Here is a 23,966-nt window from a genome sequence, read left to right on the forward strand (position 1 = left end):
CTTTTGATCCATATTTTAGAAGTACTACGACGAAAATGGATATGAAACTTACCTCATTCGATAGCTTTTAAGTAAATCTTCGTTTTTGCTGGTCCTTTTATCGATACGTTAATCTTTTCATTCATAATTTTATGAATTCAACTTTTGCCTACTAAATTACACCCTACGCGGCAATACCTTGCGCCTATTCCCCGCGCCAGTACGCCCGTGGCCACTGCCAGCGTCGGACCTATGCTAGTTTAGTGGACTTTTCATAAAATGGGTAACCACTGTATAAATATGCAAATATGTTATACACACAATGTTTTTCAACATTCTTACGAAGAAAAGCAAAATAATTCTTAATTACTGTGACATTTCAGACATTCGCCCGTCATATTGTCAATTTATAACAAGTTGGGAAGCAAAGGCACACACCCGTCTAACCAATCCGGAATTCAGTCACGATTGATAAATTGTGTAAACAAATTTTATTAAAGGCTATTTCAAATTGAATCATTTTTAAACATATGTGTACGGGATTCAAATACCTATGTGGGAGTGTTTAGTGTATGGTGGTACCCTTCGAGCAACACCGGCTTCCGACAAGGTGGTACCTAACCATTTCACCGCTTTTAGTTTCCGAGTTACCTACATGCGTTTTAAGGGAAGTGGTCGAAAAATGCCTAAAATGGTTTTGTGTTTAATATTAGGTAAGGTAGAAGTACTAGTGCTCGACGCTGCACTAGTATTCGACATGGGTATAGTGTGTAGTTTTCAAATAGAGCTCGACGGCTAATCCTATTGTCTATTGTTAAGTAAAACCGCTCATGCCACGTGCCACAACCACCTGCATAAAAAATACGTACTCCGGTTACTGAGTGCGGCGAGTCGAACGCTACAGAACCAGTCTAAAATGTGTCATCGAGATGACACAAAGGCGCGTTATCGGAGAGCGCACCTACACTGGTTTTTTGAGCGTTGGCCTAGCCGGCGCTCAGGTGCCAAATAAAATAATTAAGACCCTTTTTTGCACGTAAGTAGCACGTGCGGTTTTACTTAACAATAGACAATAGGATTAGCCGTTGAACTCTATTTGAAAGCTACACACTATACTTTATGTCAAAGTAATATAGGTTAAATTTGAACGGCGACGATCTTTCTGTATTCAAATTTAATTCTTGTCACTTTGACATAAAGTGGCCGTGCCGAATACTAGTGCAGCGTTGTGCACTAGTACTTCTACCTTATTTCCGCCAAGTCCGTACCGTGCTATATGGAAATTTATTCCAAAAAATGCTGTTTTTATATACCACACTGGCCAGCATACGACCCGCATTCACCATAGCCTATGGACGCCTGCAGCTACGGGGATGTGACACATCATGCCAAATGTTGATTGATTTTATATAAAATAAAAGTCCTAATATATAAAATAAGCTTTCATAAGTAATAGTTACTGATTTTTAAAAAGCGCTTTTCAATTAAAAGACATGTCTAGATCGCTTACCTTCTTTCAAGTACTTTCTAATGCTAAAAAAACGAACTACAGTATTCCTCCTTATTTTCAATACCTACTTGCCAGAAATTGACTTCTAGAATTAGACCAAGTCTGCGACGATTTTGATTGCACACGCAGTGCAAGTGTTAATCATAATTTCATGAAGGTTTGTCGTTCAAAATAACACTTGCACTGCGTGTGCAATCAAAATCGTTGCAGAATTTTCTTGGTCTAACTCTATTATATTTTTAAGGTAAGTACTTAAGTACTAATTTCTGTCTCATAGTAATTGGGTATAATTTGATTAGGTTCTTAGTTTGTCGGGGTATACTCTCATATTGTATATAATTTCATTAAGTACTCATTAAATTACGAATTTGCTAATAAACCTTATTCGATATTATTTGCCGGAAAAAATCCCGGAACTGACAAATCAGAATATTCAGAATACCGATGGCGCCAGAATAAGGATGTAGACGTGCTGCGCGGGAATGGTGCGGCGGGGCGCGCGGGGCGCCCGCCCGCCTGTTCTACCACTCGTCTGCTTCACCCCCTCGGAAACGTAAAACTCAACTATAAGAGCGCCTTAAAGGAAAAAAAAAAAAAAAATTGTACTGCCGACTTTATGACGTCACAGCAACTACCCCCACCACTTTCGCGCTTGTCATCTCATATGTTTGTGTTAGACATTACATCCATGGGGGCGATTTTTGAAATTCGATCGGTCGATTTCGTCACACTCCGTAGAAAACAGCGATAAACAAATTTTTGGAATACGAGCGATAGAAATTTGGAATCTAGTGGTATTGATCACTCGTTTTCAATTCTATTAATAGAATTTAAATGCCCAGTAGTGGAGACATTATTGAACGAAATACACGAAATCGAGCGGTCGAATTTCAAAAATATCCGAGACGACATGAGCGAAAATCAATTTCTAGAAGACTTTTCTTTCGTTGGCCGGTCTACTAGGTGGGTTCCTTCTACATCGAGTGGTTTTGTCCAAGGTAAAATATATCTCCCAAGACCCTACAATTTATCCACACCTCCTGGGATGGAGCAAACTTGGATTAGTTATACGAATTTAGGACATAATGAAGGTATTTAAATGATTTCTAGCTTGCTGGGAATTCTTCTTCCTGGCGTTATCCCGGCATTTTGCCACGGCTCATGGGAGCGGGGTCCGCTTGACAACTAATCCCATGATTTGACGTTGGCACTAGTTTTTACGAAAGCGACTGCCATCTGACCTTCCAACCCAGGAGGGGAAACTAGGCCTTATTGGGATTAGTCCGGTTTCCTCACGATGTTTTCCTCCACCGAAAAGCGACTGGCAAATATCAAATGATATTTCGTACATAAGTTCCGAAAAACTCATTGGTATGAGCCGGGGTTTGAGTTTGAACCCGCGGCCTCCGAATTGAAAGTCGCACGCTTAGAGATGGGTAGTGAGTAAATACTCACAGGTAAATACCGAGTAAATACTCAGTATTTACTCAATATACCCGTATTTACTCGTTTACACCCAAATTGGTGGGTATAAACTATTTAGAGTGCTGAAAGGGGCATATAAATTTGAAATATAGGTGTATTTTGTAAGCCGCTACTGAATTAAGTACTCAAAATTGTAAGAAATGTATTTTTAAGAGGGGCACTCCATACATGTAACTAATTGTCACAAAAAAATATCTCAGAAACCACCAACGTATTGCACGTCATTAAATGGGTCTTCAAAAATAACTGGAATGTTTCTAAGAACATTTTTGGATAAATTGAATATTTTTGGAAAAAAACCGTTTCGAAAGGCCAGAATAATGTTTATCTCTCTATAACTTTCGAACCAAAGTTCAGAAAAAATATGAAAACATATCGGGAGATTAGCCGTATAATAGAGTACAAAAAACAATAGTTTGAACATCATCAGTTGAGCCATTTTTGAGTTTTCTTTAAAAAACCCTTAATAAAAGGTCGTAAGTGCCGCGCAAACACGCACTTTTGCGCGACATGCACTTATCTAGAACATCGATAGAATTTAAGTACTCATATTTTTTAAGTAAATACCTTCTTATTTAAAACAAAATTGTTATCACAATTTGCCTCTCACTAATAATTACCTTTTTTTCCTAAATTAAGCGCCCTCTATGCTTTTTATTTTATAGATATTGTTAATACACGTTAGCACTCTTCAATAAAAGACAATTTTGTTCTTAAATCTCACTTTTTGAATATTTTATAAGCAATCGTTTTTACCCACCTAAATGAGTAAATACGGGTGTTTATCGGGTGCTTTGAGTAAATACCGAGTAAATACTCAGTATTTACTCACCCCTACCCATCTCTACGCACGCTGTTACCGCTAGGCCACCAGTGCTTCTAGCTTGCTGGGAAACGCTTTTGTTTGGATCTAATTTGATTGGCCTGAAGAAAGAATAATGTTTGTACCGAACATGACCGAACCGAACTTTTCGGGTCAAAAGTCTTTGACGTGTTGTTGACATGTCAAGTTGGTACTCCAAGAGTCAATAGTTCATTGGAAGAAAGAAGCTAAGTATGTGTGGGAGTAAGGACTCTGTGCTTAATAAATCTAGATTATTGGTACAATGCCTCAAGGTCCTATTTTAGATTTTTAATTTCTTTTAGTAGTACCGCTTATGACTAAAGAACATGTTGCGCCATCTTTATTCTACTAAACGAACTATAAATATTTTTAATGATTACTGCCATCTACCGGTGAGTAGCGTAACTCCGAGAGCGCGAGCAACATAGGCTACTCACACAGCAGAAAGCTTTTAGTCAGATACGGCTAGATGGCGTTGTTATCAAAATGTAAATAAAAACAAGGAATTCTTGTTCTTTTAAGCAAAAAATTATATTATTTTTAATATCTTGTAAACACATGCTCTTATTTATTTATAAATGCTAGTTAAATTATATGCAACACGAACTAAAAACAAGATTAAAGTTGGTCATCTGGTCCTTTGGTCATCTAGCGGCGAGTAGTGAAACTATACTAAAATTATTACACAATTCTTACCCAGGTGGCGCTACTGTCATTGGACACAGCTTGGAATGTAGGAACACAACGGAAAGTCATTTTGATTATTATTCTAGTAGTCTACTTGTGGTTTCTTCTCACAGCTTACCTAGAACAAAGCAAAACACTTACTTAGTGATCATTGTAAATAAATAAAACATCATAAATTGAGATATTTTTAATATAATTCAAAGAGATACCCTTATTCATAAAACTTTACATCCTTTAATTAGTTAAATATGTTTTATCCTGTTGTTTCATACCCATAATACTAAACTAACCTTCTCACCAAGCCAAGTACTAGGTCGATATACATCATTACTTGTAAAACCACGAAAAATAAAATATTACTTATAAATCTTATAATCATGTATTAAATTATGCACTTTAAGCACGCTTTTTAGGACGCTTGCAAAATTCATCATACTTAACCGTTAACCAATACATTACTTGAAAAATTCTTGCACCCCCATATGAGCACAGGAAAAATCTTAACAGCGAGATGTAGCTTTGGTACTGCGAGCGTACAGCACCATCTAATGAGCGATTTGAACACCATAACCGTTCTCAAGACCACGGAACATTCGCAGATTTTCAGGTTAATTCGAACATACACTGACATTAAGCCCTTCCATTCAGCATTCGCTGTCTGCGAAAATCGACGGCTTCGCCCGCGATTCACGCGCATAGTCTGGAGGGGGCTTTAGGGCTATAACCGCGAAAATCGAAGATCGCAAATTGCGGGGATTTTTCTCTGTCACTCTAATTACGCCTTCAATGGAGTAAAAGAGAAAGATCCCCGCAATTTGCGAATTTCGGTCTTCGCGGTAGTCGCTCAGCGCTCAGCAGACATCGTAGGTACATTTTCCAGCATTTTTGATGCATCGGAGTGGTGATAACGGAATTGGTATAAATAATTTCAACCCTAATGATTAATTAGCGTTAATTACGTTAATATTAATCTTAATTTACCATGTCTGTTGAAATTATCTATACCAATTCCGTCAACACCACTCTGCTGCAATGCTTTCAATTAAAGGACATGCCAATATCGCTTACTTTCTTGCAAGTTCTTTCTAATGCTAAAAAAACGAAGCGCGTGGCGCGTGGCGACAGCGCCACGCGCGGCGTACGGCTAGCCACCAAAGTTGGTGTGGGACGGATGTACTTGTAGCTACCTGTAGCAAAGCGACGAAATCGCGGAGTGAGCCACGCCTGCATTAGTTCAAATTGAATGTCTGTTACGAAACCTCTCTCATCGTCCACGATAGGGAATGCAATAACCGGCCAAACTTCATAACCGGTTTCGGTTACGGTTATGCCCGAAAAATAACCGACTATCGGTTATAATCGGTTACGGTTACTTTGGACGAAAAATTATTAATTTACAATGAAGTAATTAAAAAAATACAAAAATCTTTATTTTAGTACCTACAGTATCGGACTGTGAGTAAAAGTCTTCGTTTTTTAATAAAACACACCTTTTACAGTAAAAGTAAAATATGACCTTGGACGTGATACAATATTCAATAAAAATATTTCATAAATAAGGGAAGTAAATTTGGTATATTTTAGTTATGAATGACAAAAATTATAGTCACAGGCGTCACATCCCAAAAAAGGAGGATTCTGTAGTCATTAGACATAGACATAGACATAGAACAATTTTATTCAACATCACGTGAAATGACAGATAAAACATGATAGATTAGATGATAAAACATACAATTTAAGTCATAAATAAATAACTGAAAATAACCGTAACCGGTTATTCGAGTTTCCAATATTCGGCTATAACCGAATATTTCGGTTACGGTTATAACCGATTTGCATTCCCTAGTCCACGAAAGTTGAATAATCCAATAATATTGATTTATAGACGTTCGCTTCGACAAGATAATTCGCCAATGATTGCCAATCAGACAGTATAGTACCTGATTGCTTTGAACAGATTAACATTGCTTGAATACCACGGGAATTTATTATTATATTAGGTATACTAGATGTGGCCTTAGGCGGATATACTGATGGCGGTTTCTGACGCGGCGCTTGTGTGATAATGATAACCGCCTTAAGATGAAACAGGAGCTGAGTTTTAAATATTTTAGGTAAATATATAATAGCAGTCTCGCTAACGGAAGCGGCTCCTAAAACTAGTGCCATAAGGACAAGGCGGAAAATCCTGCGTAAAAATCTCAAAATCGGGGTTTCGTACTCGACTGTTTCCTCCTCCAAAACTTAACCAATCGTAGCCAAATTTGGAAATCTAAATGATTGTGAAATATTTCTTGTCGGACCGTTTTGCTTTTTTGGCTAATTGATATCAGTTTTGAATACTACGCTTCTCATTGCGGCATAGTCAATGAGGTCATTTTGGCCATTTTTGAAGGGCTCTAGCGCCTTAAAAAAAAAACAAAAATATCATAAAAAGTAAAACGGTCCAATACAGATATTGACAAAATTAATCTGTGTTGAAAAAATCATTGCTCTAGCATCAAAACCCACGGAGGAAACAATCGAGTACGTTTGTATGGAGAAATGACCACTCCTGTTGGCTCTTAAAGCAGCGAAAAAGAAAAATATTAAACTTTAGGTATGTATTTTAGTGTAGTCCATCGCAACTCAACGCAGTAACAAAGCGAGTGTGATGGGCACCTTTGCGCCGGGGGTTGCGTGGGGAGGCCTATTTTAGTAGTTTTATGCTGTTTGTTCAATTTTAAATTTATTTAGGGCTCTTGGATTTAATTTAGTTTTATTTACTTATAGATTTAATAATTATGTTTTAACATAAAACTAATCATAAATAGATATGTCCAAAACAATCCATTCTTCGCGGTAGGACTTATACTTAGTACCTAGGTAGGTAGTATTGTAGGTAGGCAGGAGCATTGCAATAGGTTACCAAATGGTTACCAATTGTCAGAATTGTCTCAGAGAGGTAGCGTTCTGGCTAGGCCATCAAGAATGTTACCATATCAAATCATTATTATTATTTATATATAATATAAAACAAATCTTAAGCAGTTACTTATTTTTAGTCGACATTGTATGGTGCCCTAGGGTTCCATTTTGCTAAATGTTTATCGTCTCGTATCATACTTATCAGAAACAAAGTCGTTTGCTATTATAACTTTACCTGAACCCATTTAAATTTCAAACTTTTATTAACACCAAAAACACCATAAAAAACTAATGAATCATCCAGATATTCAAAGTGAACTTTTCGCGTCTGAACTGACGTCCACAGATTCAAAATGATCCTAGGCGTGGAGCGCGGGCTCGTGCCAAGCCCGCGGCTACGCTCACGTACAACTTTTTTATTGACAAACTTACAGAAAAAAAATACTCGCGCTAACCAATTTTAAACCTTAACTTGCACCACATAAGGTAGGGTTTTGAGTGGTAATAGTTTTTTTTTCTTGAAGTCGGTTTGGTGCACTGACGGCGAGATTTTATGCTTCATTGTAGAGCTCGAGTTAACAGCACTTACTGAGCGATAAATCATTTTAGAATGTTAAAAGAAAGCGTAATATAACAATTATCCGTAAAATTCCAACAACAATACGTACGGTGTTTGTATTCAGTCAAGGACTGTCGTTTTGGTAAATAGCTCTTTGTTATAAACTGCGTGAAATGAAGCATAAAGAGAAGAAAAGTTACAAGTTGAAAAACGCAAGTTTCTGCCCCGTCTTCGTACGTGAGGACGGAAAAATTCAGAAAATGCGATTTTTTCTAATACAAGCTTTGCAATTTTTAGAAACTTTTCTCAAGTTCTCTCATATCTAAACCTTCGTATAAGAAAAAAACGTGAAGTAAGCAGACCTGAACCGTATATAAGTATCATTACCAGAGTTTGGACAATTTATCGCAAAAATAAATATTGTATGGAACATGATACAATTTTTTTAACAATTTTGAACTGCAGTTTTTGAGTATAATATGGAAATTTTATAAAGATACTGTGTACATAATATGAGGTTAATAAATCTTGTCCTATTTTGAGATATATGTATAAATGTTTTTTTATGGTTTTGCGACGATTTGTCCGATTACTGAGCATTACATTGATATTTCAAATGGATTAAATAAAAATTCCGAGTTTTGACAGCGTGGCCTTAAACGTGGCATGTCATGACAATATAGAGTACTCGTAAGGTGTGTTAGAAGGTGAGCCATCATAGTTTATTTTTAGCCTGCATGTCTAATGTGAACCATAATTAGTCTCTTTGTACAAGAAGGTCATATGTGACCCCTATTTAAGGTACACCCTTTAATGTACAAGCACCTAATAACAGCATAAAGGTACAGTAATTGCGGGGTAAGTCCGTTTTGTGATCATCAGGATCACGCATGCTCAGACAATCGGTTCAAAAATACGTAATAAAAGTTTTATTACAAACTTTAACTTTATTTTAAGTTTTACTTACATTAGAAAACTGTTTATATTAGCTATTTTAAAATGGCAGCTTGTAATTTTTTGTCACCCCGTGTGCTTATGGTAAAGACGGTACTGTGTCACAGATTATATAATAGTTGACTGTGTGTACTGGGGCCTTACATAAGGGGTATCAAATCAAAATCACCAAGCTTCCGTAATTACTCTGCTGATTTCTAAGCACTAGCTAACGAGTGTGAGGAGTGTTACAGTTTAGTTTAGTAGATAAACAGTTTGCATTCGTCGAAAGTTACACACCAATACTTTATTCCGAATATTGGTAAATTAAATATAAAAGATACGAAAGCAATATTACTACGAAAGTAGAAATTATGCATAACGAATGTGTATCAATAATTCTTCAAAATTGACTCATAAACTCAAATTTTGTTTCCATTATGCATCCAAAACATACGAATATTAATTGGCTTAATCTTAACATTCTTTCGAAAAAACGGAAGTCGTTTGAACGCTTCACTTTCAAAAGATACTAAATCCAACAAAACTATTAAATAAAAATGCTTTCTTTTATCTACGCTTTAGTGTTTATTTTCAAAGTTGAGTTCGCGAATGCGTATTCAAAATTGGTAGCCTGTTGATTTCAACATTCCATGCTCGAGTTCTCTTTTTAAATTCGGGTGGTTTAACGGCCAGTGATTTGTTTTCTTTTTTTCACTGGTCAGTAGTTTGGATTTGGAATTTTCATTAGGGATGTTATTACAAATTTTAAATAATCCTTGACATTATTTACGTAAATTGTAATAATCCCAGATAAATTTACGGCTCTATGGTTAATGTCATTTTGAGTGTTGCCAGGTTATAGCTTCGTAACTACACAAAATTAGGGGTAATTTTAGAATAACATAACGCTGAATAAATTATAATATTCGAGGTGAAATGAGATGCAGCACGTAGGTAATTTGGTGTGTAAGTACTACGTATTACTGATAAAGCACAAATGTGAAAATGCATACCATTTGAATACATTGCTGTTAGTAATGAACAGAAATTGTAGTTAGAAAAGTGTGTAGGTAGGTACACGTAGGTAGTTAAAACTTTTCTTATGACTACAATATTTTTCCCGTATAAGAGTCACAAAATAAAATCTTTCGCAACATATGCAAGTTTTATTTTTTATAGAATGCTTTTTTGACACTGACATTAAGTAATCCATTGTCTTTAACCATCTAGTTTAAACAGTAACGGTGATACCATCAACATCACATTTGACATGCCAAGCCCTATTCTTAAACGCTTTAAAGACATTATTAATATTTTAATCACCCACAAATCACGTGGCAAGAGCGTTGTCGAAACACTCTCGAGGGGCGTGGTCGTCTGATGGATGCCGGTGGATGCCCGAGATTGAATGTCCAGCTTTAATAACACACACTTAACACTTACACACAAATATATTAAAGTAAACCCTACAGCTATAAAAATAGAGGTGACTTCGACTGGTTATCTAACGTGGTGGAGCTTAAAAACTTTTGTTTCCAACGCATGGAAAACGTTAGAAAATGAATTTGATTTTAATGAAGGAAGTTGGTTTGAGTTATTAATATTGGTTCGGGTGTCTGCTCGTGCAATTTCTGTTTACAAGTCTTTAAGAGTAGATTAAACTTTCGGAATGTTAATTATTGGCTCGTTATAACAGTAATTTTGAGGTCAGGCAGGACATCGGAATATCCTCATTTCCTTATTTGAATAGGAATGATGAATGAACTACAAAAAGATGGTGAGATACATGTAATACCAATACATCCTAGTTACGTCATACATTAATTAGCTCTGTTGCCTTTTGTTCTGAGCTGGCTCATCATATGAATTCAGCTCTAAGTAGTCAGATCTTTATCTCTCAGTCTCAGGAGAAAGGCCAAACATATGAAAAGCTTAAGAATTTGCTGTATCTACATATTAGAAAATTGGCCAGGTAGGTAGGTATAGCGGCAATTGAATAATTTTACAAGGGATTTACATTCTACACGTTGCATCCTTATCCGCTGGTGAACTCCTGAATGAATGTTAGTGAACTCCCGAGTGAAGTTAAAATAACATAAAATTATATGAGTGAAACGTATTTATTGCGAATTTTTCCATATCAATTTAAATGTCGAAAACAGTTTAGTACCGGTCCAATGTAAATTCGCCCATTTATCCAAAATTAATTCTTCTATTACAATTTATTAAGAATTGATCGCTCATTATCGATTTTTTAACAGTTGCAACACTTGCGCTGGGTCGTGACCGGGCGGGCACGCGCGCCCCCGGCTTACGCCGTAACGCGGCAACACAGTAATTGCTCGGGTAATTCGGTTTTAGTGGGCAACACTGGGCCGGCCTGGGCGGTGCGGGCAATGCGGTTCTTAATTGATTCGTGTTGTTTTTGGGATTTTTATAGATTATAAAGTGGGAGGATGAGGCTACCGTAAGATTGTGTGGAAAATTGGATTCAGAATTAGCTTTTAGGATGAGAAGGAACAACGGAAATTAACGAGAACGTCAATCTAAACTATAGTTGATCAAACAAATTTGTCAGCCAGTAAGAACCAGGAATACTATACTCATATTTTTCTTTTGGGTGCTAGTACTAGTGTAAGACAAAGATAGATAATTTATCAAAATGTATCTTTTAATTAGGTAAGTTCCGTTATATTTTCAATTACTCAAGCAGTTCGGTTAATTATGTTTTTCAGTGTCTAATAAATAAACTAAAATTGATTTTTTTAAAACTTAAATACGCGATTAAGTCCCGTTGTGTAGTTTCATAATGTTAAAACTAAAATTGGTCAAGCAAATCTTGTCTGTAGAAAAAAGCGCGAAATTCCTTCGCGCCTACATTTATCAAATTTGCCGCCTTTTTCTACTGACAAGCTCTGCTTGACCAACTTTGCCTATCACCTTCCAGGATATACGACTAAAAGATTCTGAGCTCATCCTAAAACTAAATTATAATAGAAAGAGCGTGCGAGCGAGACAGAGAATCTATTATAATAATTGATGGGTAGAGCGGTAAATCTGGAGGTGTCATGTCTTCCGGTATTGGAAAAAAATTAAAAGTACGTCGACTTGAAGAGTGGCGGTCATAAATAAAAATGGATAAATCGTTTTAAAAGTTTTTTTGTTGTTTTTAATTAAGATAGTTGAGACTGTTGAGAGACTTGTTCATTCATAGCGATGAGTCGAAGCTGTACGCTGTGCGGTCACCAGCAATAATATGTTACACAACGAAGGTCGCAAAAATATCTGACACGATCTTATTTGTAGAACCTATAGCGCTGGGAATAGAGTTAATTTTTAATTGTTTGAAAATTTAGCGAAACAAAAGAAATGCAACTCTGTTCCAATTGAATATGGTTTAAAATTCATCGAACTGAAGAAGTACTCTAGGTAATTATGTAGGACCTCGGGCCTTAAGAGGATAGATATTTAAATTTGATAAGTTGAAACGAAAACGCTCATTTAGCTCGATGATTTATTAAGGCCCACTTGCACCATTCCACTAACCCGGAGTTAACCGGTTAAACCTGGAGTTGCCATGGTTACCCATACAATTTGACACTAGATTAACGATTTAACCGCTTAACCCCGGGTTAGTGAGGCGATGCAAGTGGACCTAAGAAACACAATTCATAACGCATTGCAAACCAGGGAACGATGTGATATAAATGGTAAGATCACCAAACTAAAATAAAAACCAGGCAAGTGCGAGTCGGACTCGCGCACGAAGGGTTCCGTACCATAATGCAAAAAAAAAAACAAAAAAAAAAGCAAAAAAAAAAAACGGTCTCCCATCCAAGTACTGACCCCTCCCGACGTTGCTTAACTTTGGTCAAAAATCACGTTTGTTGTATGGGAGCCCCATTTAAATCTTTATTTTATTCTGTCTTTAGTATTTGTTGTTATAGCGGCAACAGAAATACATCATCTGTGAAAATTTCAACTGTCTAGCTATCACGGTTCATGAGATACAGCCTGGTGACAGACGGACGGACGGATGGACGGACGGACAGCGAAGTCTTAGTAATAGGGTCCCGTTTTACCCTTTGGGTATGGAACCAAAAAAAACAGTTATTTCATAGCAAATTAGTACCATTCGCGATCATGGATTTTGATCACAACAGCAACGGCGCGACAAATCGTGACACTTAAAAATATTTAAGAACGCAAAGTATATAAAATCCTCTAAATCCCTGATTCACGCCAATGATGTGACTGAGCCATATAGCAAAGATAAATAAATACTTTTAGCTTCTGAAAAACGTAGGTATTCGATAATAACTCGTTAAATTAGGTAATTAACTCTAAAATAACGTTGTTCAAGCATCAGAACATGTACAAAATAATAACACACAACTCGTTTTATTAATTCGAATTTGGAACCCAATTGCCGTGTTTAAACCCATCGGCTCATTACAACCGGCCTGTGTTATTTGAGATACGTGATCCCGAATACGGTGGAGCGACGTGCACTTATCTGTGCACGTGCTGCCTTTAACGTTCTAATTTTGAAATGTCTTTCTTTTTTTACACTAGCAACGCTGCCCTTGACGTTTCATCTGTGGTAACCCACGTGCTTAGGTATCCTATGAGTTGTAAAAGGTATGAGAAATATACGTACTTTTTTTGGAAATTGTAAAGAACTCTTTTAGCATTGTAAATCGCACGATGTTTATTTGTTTATTTTGAATGCATGCACGCAATACCGATTTGTATTTAAAAAAAGAATCGTGTTCGAAATTTGAAACATTTAAATTGCACGTTATTGCTACTGTGCACGCGGCGCTGCGCTCAAATACTGGCAGGCAGGTTGTAATTATGTTCGCCGATTTGCTCGGAATCATCTCGTCCCGATCCGATGCCGAAAATCCTTAGGTTCGACCCGAATCCCAGGCTTCGAGCAATTCAACTAATTCGTGGGAGTCCCTAGCGTGAGAAAATGATTTGAACGTGATTCACGAATCCTCACTCATAAGTGCCGTGTAATTGTCTAAACATTTCAAATTACGAATTAGTAAAATAATGGCATAAAACAAAAAAAGCCGATTCTCAAATTAAAACAAGATAATTCGAACGCGCAACGGATGCAGCGCCCCGCTGCGAGTCGCGCTTTGAAAAAAGAACGCCGTCAACCGAACTGTCAGTGCGCAACCGCGGATGAGAAATGTTGCCAGACTGAAAAAAGATAGACCACGGCGTTCATTCATAAAAAGCCACTCACGTTTAGAAATTAGTTTATTTTAATTACTCGGTGAGCGCATTGTTGTATTAATTATTGGACTCGAGCCGTTTGTCGGACTGGACAATATATTTTATTGTCTTTCTGTACGGTTCTTGATTTATACATCTAGTTAGTAAGTTATTCGAATTTTAATTTAGACGAGTTTTAATGGGGTACGTTTGAATGGATTCTAATTAGGGGAAAACAAGCGGTCGGGTGGTATGAATAATGTCAGGTATAAATTCGTGTTACGGCTTGGAAAGCGATGATTTGACCTCCGTTTGGCTGTACGGTACAATGGGCGCTTGCCTTTGCCTAACAAATGCTTTATTAGAAAAAGCGACGGTGAGAAATGGCTTGTCTATGGTGCTTTGTTGATCTACAGGCGCCGTAATTCAAATTTGGAACACAATGCGGTCTAAATAAACAAGCAAATAGGCAAGTTAAACATGTAACTAGACCGGAAATGTTACACAACGTTTTTAAAGCAGGTATCTATATTAAAAATATCGAATGTATGCGTTTTTACTTTTTTCCGTCATAAAAACACGTGTTTTACTTATCCAAGTATACCTATCTTAGTTGTTTAGGTAGGTACATGAAATGAACCATTTATTTAAAAAAAAATATATCTTTAGATAACTATACAAACGCATATACAATCAATGTTTAACTTTTTCGATTTTATTTCGGTGACATGATGGCAACTGCTGCCGTTAAAGTACAAGATATACCTTAAAAAAGTTACAAATTAAGTTCGCGTCGTGTTCTACGTTTTACCACTATACTAGAAAAATAAAATGGCGATTCATAACTAAATATTTACGATTGAGGGTTAACAATACAAGATTATAGTGAGTATTCAAATATAGCCAAGCGCGAGTTGCACACACAGATATATGCAGGAACGCGTTTTACAAAAACATACGTAGAGTCAGAACAAGGTCTGCTTTGCAGGCATTTGAAATGATAAAGTGTGGTAATGTCATCATTAATGTCAATATTCTATGAACATATTATGACTTTTTTAAACATGCAGATACGTCTGCGAGCGATATTCCAAATTTTATATTAAAGGAAAAAATGGAAAAATTACGCTTCCGGCAGGACTTGAACCCGCAACCTCCGCAATCCGTGTGCTAGCTCTGCCAATTGAGCTACGGAAGCCTACCAGAATCTTGCGAATCTTTCCATTCCTTCCCTTATGTTTACACGCCTTTGGGGTGGCGTACAGCGACATCTACCGAAAGATGATTACATCTTTTTAATCAAGGGTTCAAGTCCTGCCGGAAGCGTAATTTTTCCATTTTTTCCTTTAATATAAAATTTGACATATTATGTTGTTTATAATGACACTCCCTCACTTCGTTCTGTTCAAAGCTCTGTGCAAAGTTAGTTTAGATGGATTCTAACCTGAAATCGCTCTCTTTCTAACAAATATATTTTAAAGGGAAAGACCGACAGGGGTTACCTAGATACATATTACAAATTTACAGTCTTTGGGTATTAAGCATTTATACAGTGTGGAAAGATAAGTCGGGCCCTGGAGGGAAACTACCTGAAAGCCTTAAGCCGGCTCATTTTACTTAAAGGAGCATTCCTTTATTTTTAAAAAGAAACAAAACTGCATTTAAAGATTTTTCCTTTTTTCTTCAATTTGGCTTGTCTTAAAAATATTGTGTACTAAATATTAGATTTATGGATATTTTATACGACAGACGAGTGTAAGACCTAATGTTTCTTGGAGAAATGTTGTCATTAACATTAAATGCATCGACTAGTAGAATAAAATTGCGCATGTTTATTTTTTGGAATTTTTAGTCAGGTCGAATCCCGGGCGAGGTAAGAGAGTTTTAGAAAATCTTTGAAAGCAGTTTTGTTTCTTTTTAAAAATAAAGGAATGTGTCCTTTAAGTAAAATGAGCCAGCTAAAGGATTTAAGGTAGTTTCCCTCCAGGGCCCGACTTATCTTTCCACACTGTATATAACTACTATATTGTTGTGGGACTAAGTCGATCTATATAAAATTATCCTTTAAATAGTTTCCCTCCAGGGCCCGACTTATCTTTCCACACTGTATATAACTATATTGTTGTGGGACTAACTCGATCTATATAAAATTATCCGTTAATTTTATTTACATTAATACTATTATTTATTACATACACTTCAATGAATCTGTCAGAAAACATAACCGATATTAAGGAACCCTAAACCCGATATAAAAGCTTGCGCGCGCAGTGCGACATCACTCTATATTTCATTAACCGCTGTTCACAATTCATTGCTTATAAATCAAATTCGAAAAAAGAACGACCTTCTCATTTGGCCGTTGGCCGGTGCCTTACACACTATTAAAGTTTCGAAAAATTAAAAAGAAAACAACCTCCTTCTGTGGTCTTATTGCCTATTAAAAATATATCGGCAATCATTGAAAATCCAATTTAGGGATAGCCAATTAGAAAATGTATTGTCTTGGCTCGTGTATCGATTTAATTGCGTTTGTTTATTGTAAGTTGTGACATTTATTAAATCGAACGTAAATTCTAATTAATGTTTCGTCATCATCATCATCTCAGCCATAAGACGTCCACTGCTGAACATAGGCCTCCCCCTTTTTTGGGGGGTGAATGCCATAATCGCCACGCTTGGCAGGGTTGGCGATCGCAGTCGAGTACACCGAATTTGAGGGACGCTGCTGCCCGTCCACCGGTCTTGGACGTAGTTTAAGGACATACCCGGGTCCTTATCCCTGGGTCCTTATTAATGTTTAATCTTGGGCAAAAACAAAACTTCATTTTCTCTCTTCTACAAGTCGCATTTCTTAATCGTATCTCGTAAAATTTTGTGAGTAGAGTGCGTAGCCAACATGCCAATCGTTTACGCGTAGCGAGAGAAACGCAACTGTCACTGTCGCACTAATATGTATAAAAGTGATAGAGTTAAGTTCTCCTAGAGGCCCTTAAATCTGTTTATCAGCAGCAGAAGTAGCTAAGCGAGTCAGTTGTTCAATATGATCTAAATAGTTAAACATACCTTTTTTTACTGTAGATCTTTTTCTACCTTTTAAATATTAGAATTAAGATTTCTTACTTTTCTTAGAACAAATTACCTACAACCGTATTTTTTCTTAAACCAATCGATAGAACAAAAGACATCAACGGGTGTCTACCCGAATGGTCTGCACTTCGTTTCGGTGACACTTACACGCGTATTCGGGAAACGAGATAATCACAAGATCTAGAGACGATATAGAGATCAACTAGATTTACATTAGATATTGACTAGATGTGACTTGGATATCTAAGTCATAACTTGTCAAAATCGTTCAAGAGGACCTCCAGAATCGCGGAGACGTCAAATTTGACATATCTATCTTACAAATATCTTTAAATTATCCATATCGTAACTTGTAGAGGTCTAGTAGAGATCTAATACATTTTCAGAATCGAGCCGGTATTTTTTCTTAAACCAATCGATAGAACAAAAGACATCAACGGGTGTCTACCCGTTTGGTCTGCACTTCGTTTTGGTGACACTTAGATTTAATAGTTTAAATATTAAAACGTTAGCGCACAGTTTAAAATGTGCTAATTATTTATTTTTAACATTTTATTTCATTGTTGTTACGCTGTTAACTTGTTTGAAATAAATAAAAAATAAAAGACATCAACGAGCGTCTAGCCGTTGCGTTTGCACTTCGAATACAAAGTTCACGATTGATGCTCGATCATTGTTCCGTTCCAACAGCAAAACTATTGACCATCCATGGACCTAATTACTTGGCAATAGGTTTATTATGGGTTAACAGTGTGAATAAAGGCTCACGAGCGACAGGAGCTCTCGTCACAGCGGGGGACAGATGTGAGATAAAATAATGATATTGTTGACGACTTCTGGTTGCTACTATCAGTGCTAAGGGGTTGTTTTTGGGGGCAGTTGAAAGTGCTCTATGCTTCAATTAGTTTCACTAGTGGAAAATTAAGGAATTTCCGGGATTATTGATAGCGTTCACTCACAAAAATAAATACTTACTCTAAAAGATTTGGTTTTTAGTTTATTAGCATTTTTGAATCTGAAAGAAGTTTGATCAGCTAAATATTTAATAAATATTATCCTTGGGAATTTTCGAAAATTTTCTTGCTCATCGTATATTTTTGTCTTTTCAAGTGTTTTTTTCTAGGAATTTTACGCAAGACCAGAATGAATGAAAATCGAAATCCGATTGACCTGTACCTCTTCCTATATACTTTGGGTATTACCTAAGCCATCATTTCCCAAACTATGGGTCGCGACTCATTGGTGGGTCGCGAGCGAATGTTGAGTGGGCCCTGAAGCTGCTAGGGAATCTAAGTGTTACCAACTATATTTTATGCCCTTTTTAAGACGGCCAAGTGGTGGGTCCCCAATGTAGCAGTTTTTGTTATGTGATTCGAAGCCCAGTTAACTTTGGGAACCATTGACCTTGCCTTTTATAAAATTGATAGGAATCTATATAATAAAATAAAAATCATTTATTTCGGACCACAAAAATCCATAACAGGTTAGTAAACATGTACATGCAGAGCTTGTAATTTAGACTATGTTAGTACTTAATTTATTTGATACCTATCTACCTACTACATTTCATCATAGGGAGCTAAGGAACGGTGCAGGTTCGACCAGTGCTGCATATAGCGACTATCGAGCCTACCCGCTATCACACTCAGGATACTGTTGCTACTGTCAAGCACTCTGCGACGCGTCGCGGCGGCACGCTTTCTTATTGTAGCAGAGAAGCTGTCTACCTGCGCGTCCGCGAACATGCCTGACGCGCTGCAGAAGCGTGGCAGACGCAACAGCACCCTGAAGGCGTTGTTAAACTGAACCCGTAGGGCGCTGATCGATCTTTGCGAATAATTAGCCCATAGGCTGCAGCTATAAAGGGAGGTACAGTAGGCTCTAAAGAGTGTAATTTTGACCTGAGCTGTACAGCCTCTGAACCTATGTGCTATCATATTCGCTCTTATCGCCAGCGCCCTACGTTCCCTATCTATATCTGCATCGTCACGCAAATTTTCATTGACTAAGTGGCCTAAATACTTGACACATGTCACTCGTTTAAGGGGAGTGCCATTTAGATATAGCGGTGGTACAACTGATGGACTTTTCGTCCCAGACTTAAAAACCATAAGTTCACTTTTAAGAGCATTATATCTGAGGCCATGTTTACATGCATATTTCTCACATAATTTTAACAATATTTCAAGCCCTCCCGGTGAGGGACTCAACAGCACCATGTCGTCCGCATAGCTTATATTATTCATACATACACCGCTAATATGACAGCCGACATGTATGCTGCTGAGTTCCTCGATGAGAGCATTTATGTACAGGTTGAAGAGCTTCGGAGACGTTCTCCCACCCTGTCTCACTCCGCACTCCAACCTGTATTCCTCTGACATGTCTTTTCCCCATCTGACAACATTAACTTGACACAAGTACCAACTCCTAAGTATATGCACAATATCCATAGGGACCCCCGCCTCTTCTAACTTGGCCCACAAGAGCTCATAGTTAACCAGATCGAACGCCTTGGAGAGATCCAGGAAACATGCATATATAGGAGTCTTCCTGTGTGTATAGTATTCGACGGTGTGCTTGAGGCTCAGTATCGCGCTCTCAGTAGATAGTTTGGGTCGAAACCCAAACTGCGCATCACTGATTTGTATATATCTATCAAGCTGAGCATCAAGCACCGCGTCAAACACTTTGGCCACCACAGTTGCTAGAGAAATTGGTCTATAATTGGCCAGCTTTGCTATGTCACCTGTCTTATTTTTTACAATAGGAACAACTACAGTGCGAATCATATCGGGTGGTAGGTAAGCATGGCTGATACACAGTGAGAAGAACATAGCAAGAACCCTGGGCAGATGTGGCCCAGCATGTTGCAGATGCTCAATGCTAAGCCCATCATGCCCAGGGGACTTGCCCCTCTTCATATTTTTAATTACTTTACTTACTTGATTTGCTGTAATTATAGTAGTACACACAGACCCAGCTGACCCTACCACCTCCCTTCTGGGTTCTGCACTAAGGGGAGACTTGACAGAAAAATGATTCATAAACAAATTGGCTATTTTTACAGGATTGGTCTCATTTTCAATACTCACAGAGAGCCCTGGCCTGTAATTTAATCTGTTAGTACTCTTCCAAAAATTGCGAAAATCGTTTTTACCATGATAAGAAGCCAACCGGTCCAATTTAATTTGGTCCTGATGTTGCTGGCACCATTTTAATCTGGCTTTAAAAACTTTGCGACTTACACACATGGAATCATATAATTGACCAGAACGGGGCTTACCGCTAGCCACCCAGATCTGAAATCTAAACCTGGCCTCTCTGTGAGCCTCACCCACATGTTTATTCCAACCCATTATATGTTTATTTTTCCTATTCTGCACGTCATTTTTACAGAATACTGAGGCCGAACTAAGGGCACAGATTATGTCACTATACAACTTATTAATAACTTCCCTATGCAAGTTGTCTTTACCGACATTACAACAGCTATCTGCACATTCACTGAGCTGTGTAGGAAAGTCAATAACTTTTAGCAAATCATTACATCTACATTCATATTTGATAATATCACTAGGTTGTTTGTCACCCCAGAAAACTTTTGACCTATCAATATTACAATTATATATTTTTGAATGAGTTACATCCAAGTTACATTCAATGACTAGTGGGAAATGGTCAGACCAATAAACATTATACAATACATATATTTTAGAAATAGTAGACCAGGCCGCTTGGGTCACCACACAGTGGTCCAGCCAGCGCTCACATCCATGACTGTCACTCACATATGTATAGGTACCAGCGTCGGGCCCAAGCATTTCTTGGTCTGCACAGATCCACTGACTGTCCTCACAAAAATTCATAAGTTCATTGTGAAAGGGTTCATTAGGGTGGGCATTGAAATCCCCTAACACATAAGCAGCATCTACCTCGCTATCCTCGATAATAGCATGTAATGTACTCACACACTCCACAAAGATTGGCAAGTTTTCAGCGGAATCGGTCGGCATATACACACTGAATATCACAACACGTTTAGAGCCTACATTAATTTGAATACCACAAATCCTATTATTGTTACACTCCACTACACCTGGTATATACCTGGTCTGCAAAAAATAAACATATGGTCATCGGTTTCCAGTTTCTATGTTATATGTTACGCAGAATAATTACGATAATCATATTCTATTGCAAATGGGTATCAATATCGATTAATACTCCTTTAATATCCTCTATTATACTTTATGACTAACTTTAAATAGGCTGTGGGCGGGCCTGTGTGACATGTCATTAAATATTTATATTTAATGTGTAGGTACCTTTATTTTATTATATGTTGTCAGCAGCGCATTAATTTCAAATGCTTAGTTTTTAATTGCATTTATTTGCGTCGGTTGCGGCATTTAATTCATTAACGATTAATTAATAGTTGTTTATCATTATAACATTTGCAATTTTAAGGTTAAAACTTTTATGGCGTTTGATTAGATTCGGCCGTTTTGTTTAATGAAGATTCAAGACATCTTATTATATCTAATATCATTGTTATAGCGCGTATTCCATATTTATATATAACTTATTATAACTTTCTTTGAGACATCTACGTTTATTTATAATATTGGTATCTAGAGTTACGAAATTAATGATATTATCTAGAGTTCTAGATATAGATGGTCAAGCAAATCATGTCAGTAGAAAAAGGCGCGAAATTCAAATTTTCTATGAGACGCTATATCCTTTCGCGCCTACATTTCAAAATTTGCCGCCTTTTTCTACTGACAAGATCTGCTTGACCCAGTACAATACTAACGTAAAAGCCATAGATTTATTAGTCAATAAAATTATCAATTAAACATCCCTAATACACATTAGGTAATTACCTAAAATAAAAGATCAACCGAATAATCCAAAATTACATCCATTGTCGTAACGGCCGAAAGGTTTGCAACACCGCTCCCGTTCGAAATTCGAAATTAATGGCGGATTTGACAGCGCCGTATTGTGGGGCTAATTTAAATCTTATCAAGCCGATGACAGCGGCATAATGGAACGGCGGTTTTTTAAATAATACTTCAGCGTTCCATTTTCGAATTGTTTTATTATGCTGGCTGAAATTGAATTGGTTCTTCATGGTAGTTCTTGTTTTGAAATGTTTATGTATTGTTAAATGTGGTCATTTGTTCTGAACGGGATTTATAAAGTATTACAAATGAATTAGATAAACTTATAGAAGTCTGACTAGGTATAGATTAAAAGGCTCCCCCCGACTCAACAGTAGGTACTGCATGCGCGGATGTTAACAACATCAAATACTGAAATGCCGCGCAAGAGGTTTCACAGGAGGGCGGTTTCGACTAGCGTATCTTTCTTCGCGTATACGAGCTTACACGCGAGTTAAATTCTCATACATTTGGCTTTTACGAGCTTACGCGCGCGACTCTCTTAATTACCCTACATTTGATCTATACGAGCTAACATGCGCGTACGCGTATGCTCGTATAAAACGCTATTCTGAAACCGCCCTATGTAGGTATAATTTTATTTTAGCCACCAACACTTTTTTGGACCAATTACAACTTTTTGAAGTGAAAACTTCCTTAGCGGCGCTGAGCACTTTTTGAGGTGGGGAAAAAATTATAAACTCGATTCAGCGTAACGCGTAACGTAACGCTGACGTCATGTGCCACGGACAATGTTATTTACCAAAGAACTTTAGTCATAACGTATCATAATCAGGTCAATTATTTAAAACTGGACTTTTATATTAAGTAATAAAGCTCAATGTTCTAATCTTGTATGGGCTGAAATACGAGGATCTCACAGTTACATTCTAATTTCTAACTTTGTATCAACTACATCTTGATGAAATCCCTAATAAAAGTGAACTCTAGTACTGGTGAATAAAACTCAAAATATCATGACCAAATATATTTAGATGCGAGGTCTGCAAGGTAACTTTACAATTTCTATTCCAATTTTAAACAATTAACGCTACAAATTTAACCTTACTGGCCAGCAATTTCGGAACTAAAGTTTTTCAATAGAAAGGAGGATGTGTCAATTATACATAGTGCTGCAGACATTTTGGACTAGTCATTGAGTTTTCACTTCTTTCGGCACTCCCGGAGTGCAACCCGTTGTTTTTTTTTAAACGGAAAATATTGTAGTGGGTTATATTGAAGAGAAAACTTTCAGTGATATACCTATATATGTATTACATTAGTAGTTGTACCCATCACGAGTGATATAGTTTGACAAAGGTCCTCAGTCAGCGTAGCATAAGCAGAGATCATACAGGATTTTTCTTATGCTAAATTGTATTAGAATTCAAAAAGAGGCATAGCTTTTTTTCCTACTGTTACCTACTGACATTTTTAGTTTGCCAGACATAAATAAACAGACAGACATAAATGGTAATATACGAAAAAACGCATTATTACTGAGGCGACATGGGAAACTAGTTATAAATAACCTTTTAACCGCCGCAGATTTTTTCATCGAGCGTGCTCGTGTCGCCGGCGGTACGAAGTTACGCCAAGTTTTGTCTTTGTTTTGTGTTATTCATCAGACCGCGGTGAAATGTGTACGATTTTGTATGTCTTATATATCAGTCTCCAACTCGGTGGTCTGATGCCATACGCGACGCTACGGGCGTCAACATCCAGGGGTCAATACAGCTTGCCCAAGACAGGGGGGTTTGGAGAGCAGTGGTGAAGAACTGCACTCCT

General features: G+C 37.2%; 1 protein-coding gene across 1 annotated transcript in view; it reads right to left on the reverse strand.

Moving 5' to 3' along the window:
- Nucleotides 1-23,966, reverse strand: part of LOC134673796 (transcription factor AP-2-epsilon) — a 91,907-nt gene that overhangs the window by 62,560 nt on the left and 5,381 nt on the right. Inside the window, exon 2 of the mRNA XM_063531824.1 lies at nt 4,515-4,618. Coding sequence (XP_063387894.1) covers nt 4,515-4,574 — 60 coding nt within the window. The 5' untranslated portion in view covers nt 4,575-4,618. The remainder of the gene's footprint in view (nt 1-4,514; nt 4,619-23,966) is intronic.

The sequence above is a fragment of the Cydia fagiglandana genome, chromosome 19 (genome assembly GCF_963556715.1).
Source record: "Cydia fagiglandana chromosome 19, ilCydFagi1.1, whole genome shotgun sequence".
Lineage (NCBI taxonomy): Eukaryota > Metazoa > Arthropoda > Insecta > Lepidoptera > Tortricidae > Cydia > Cydia fagiglandana.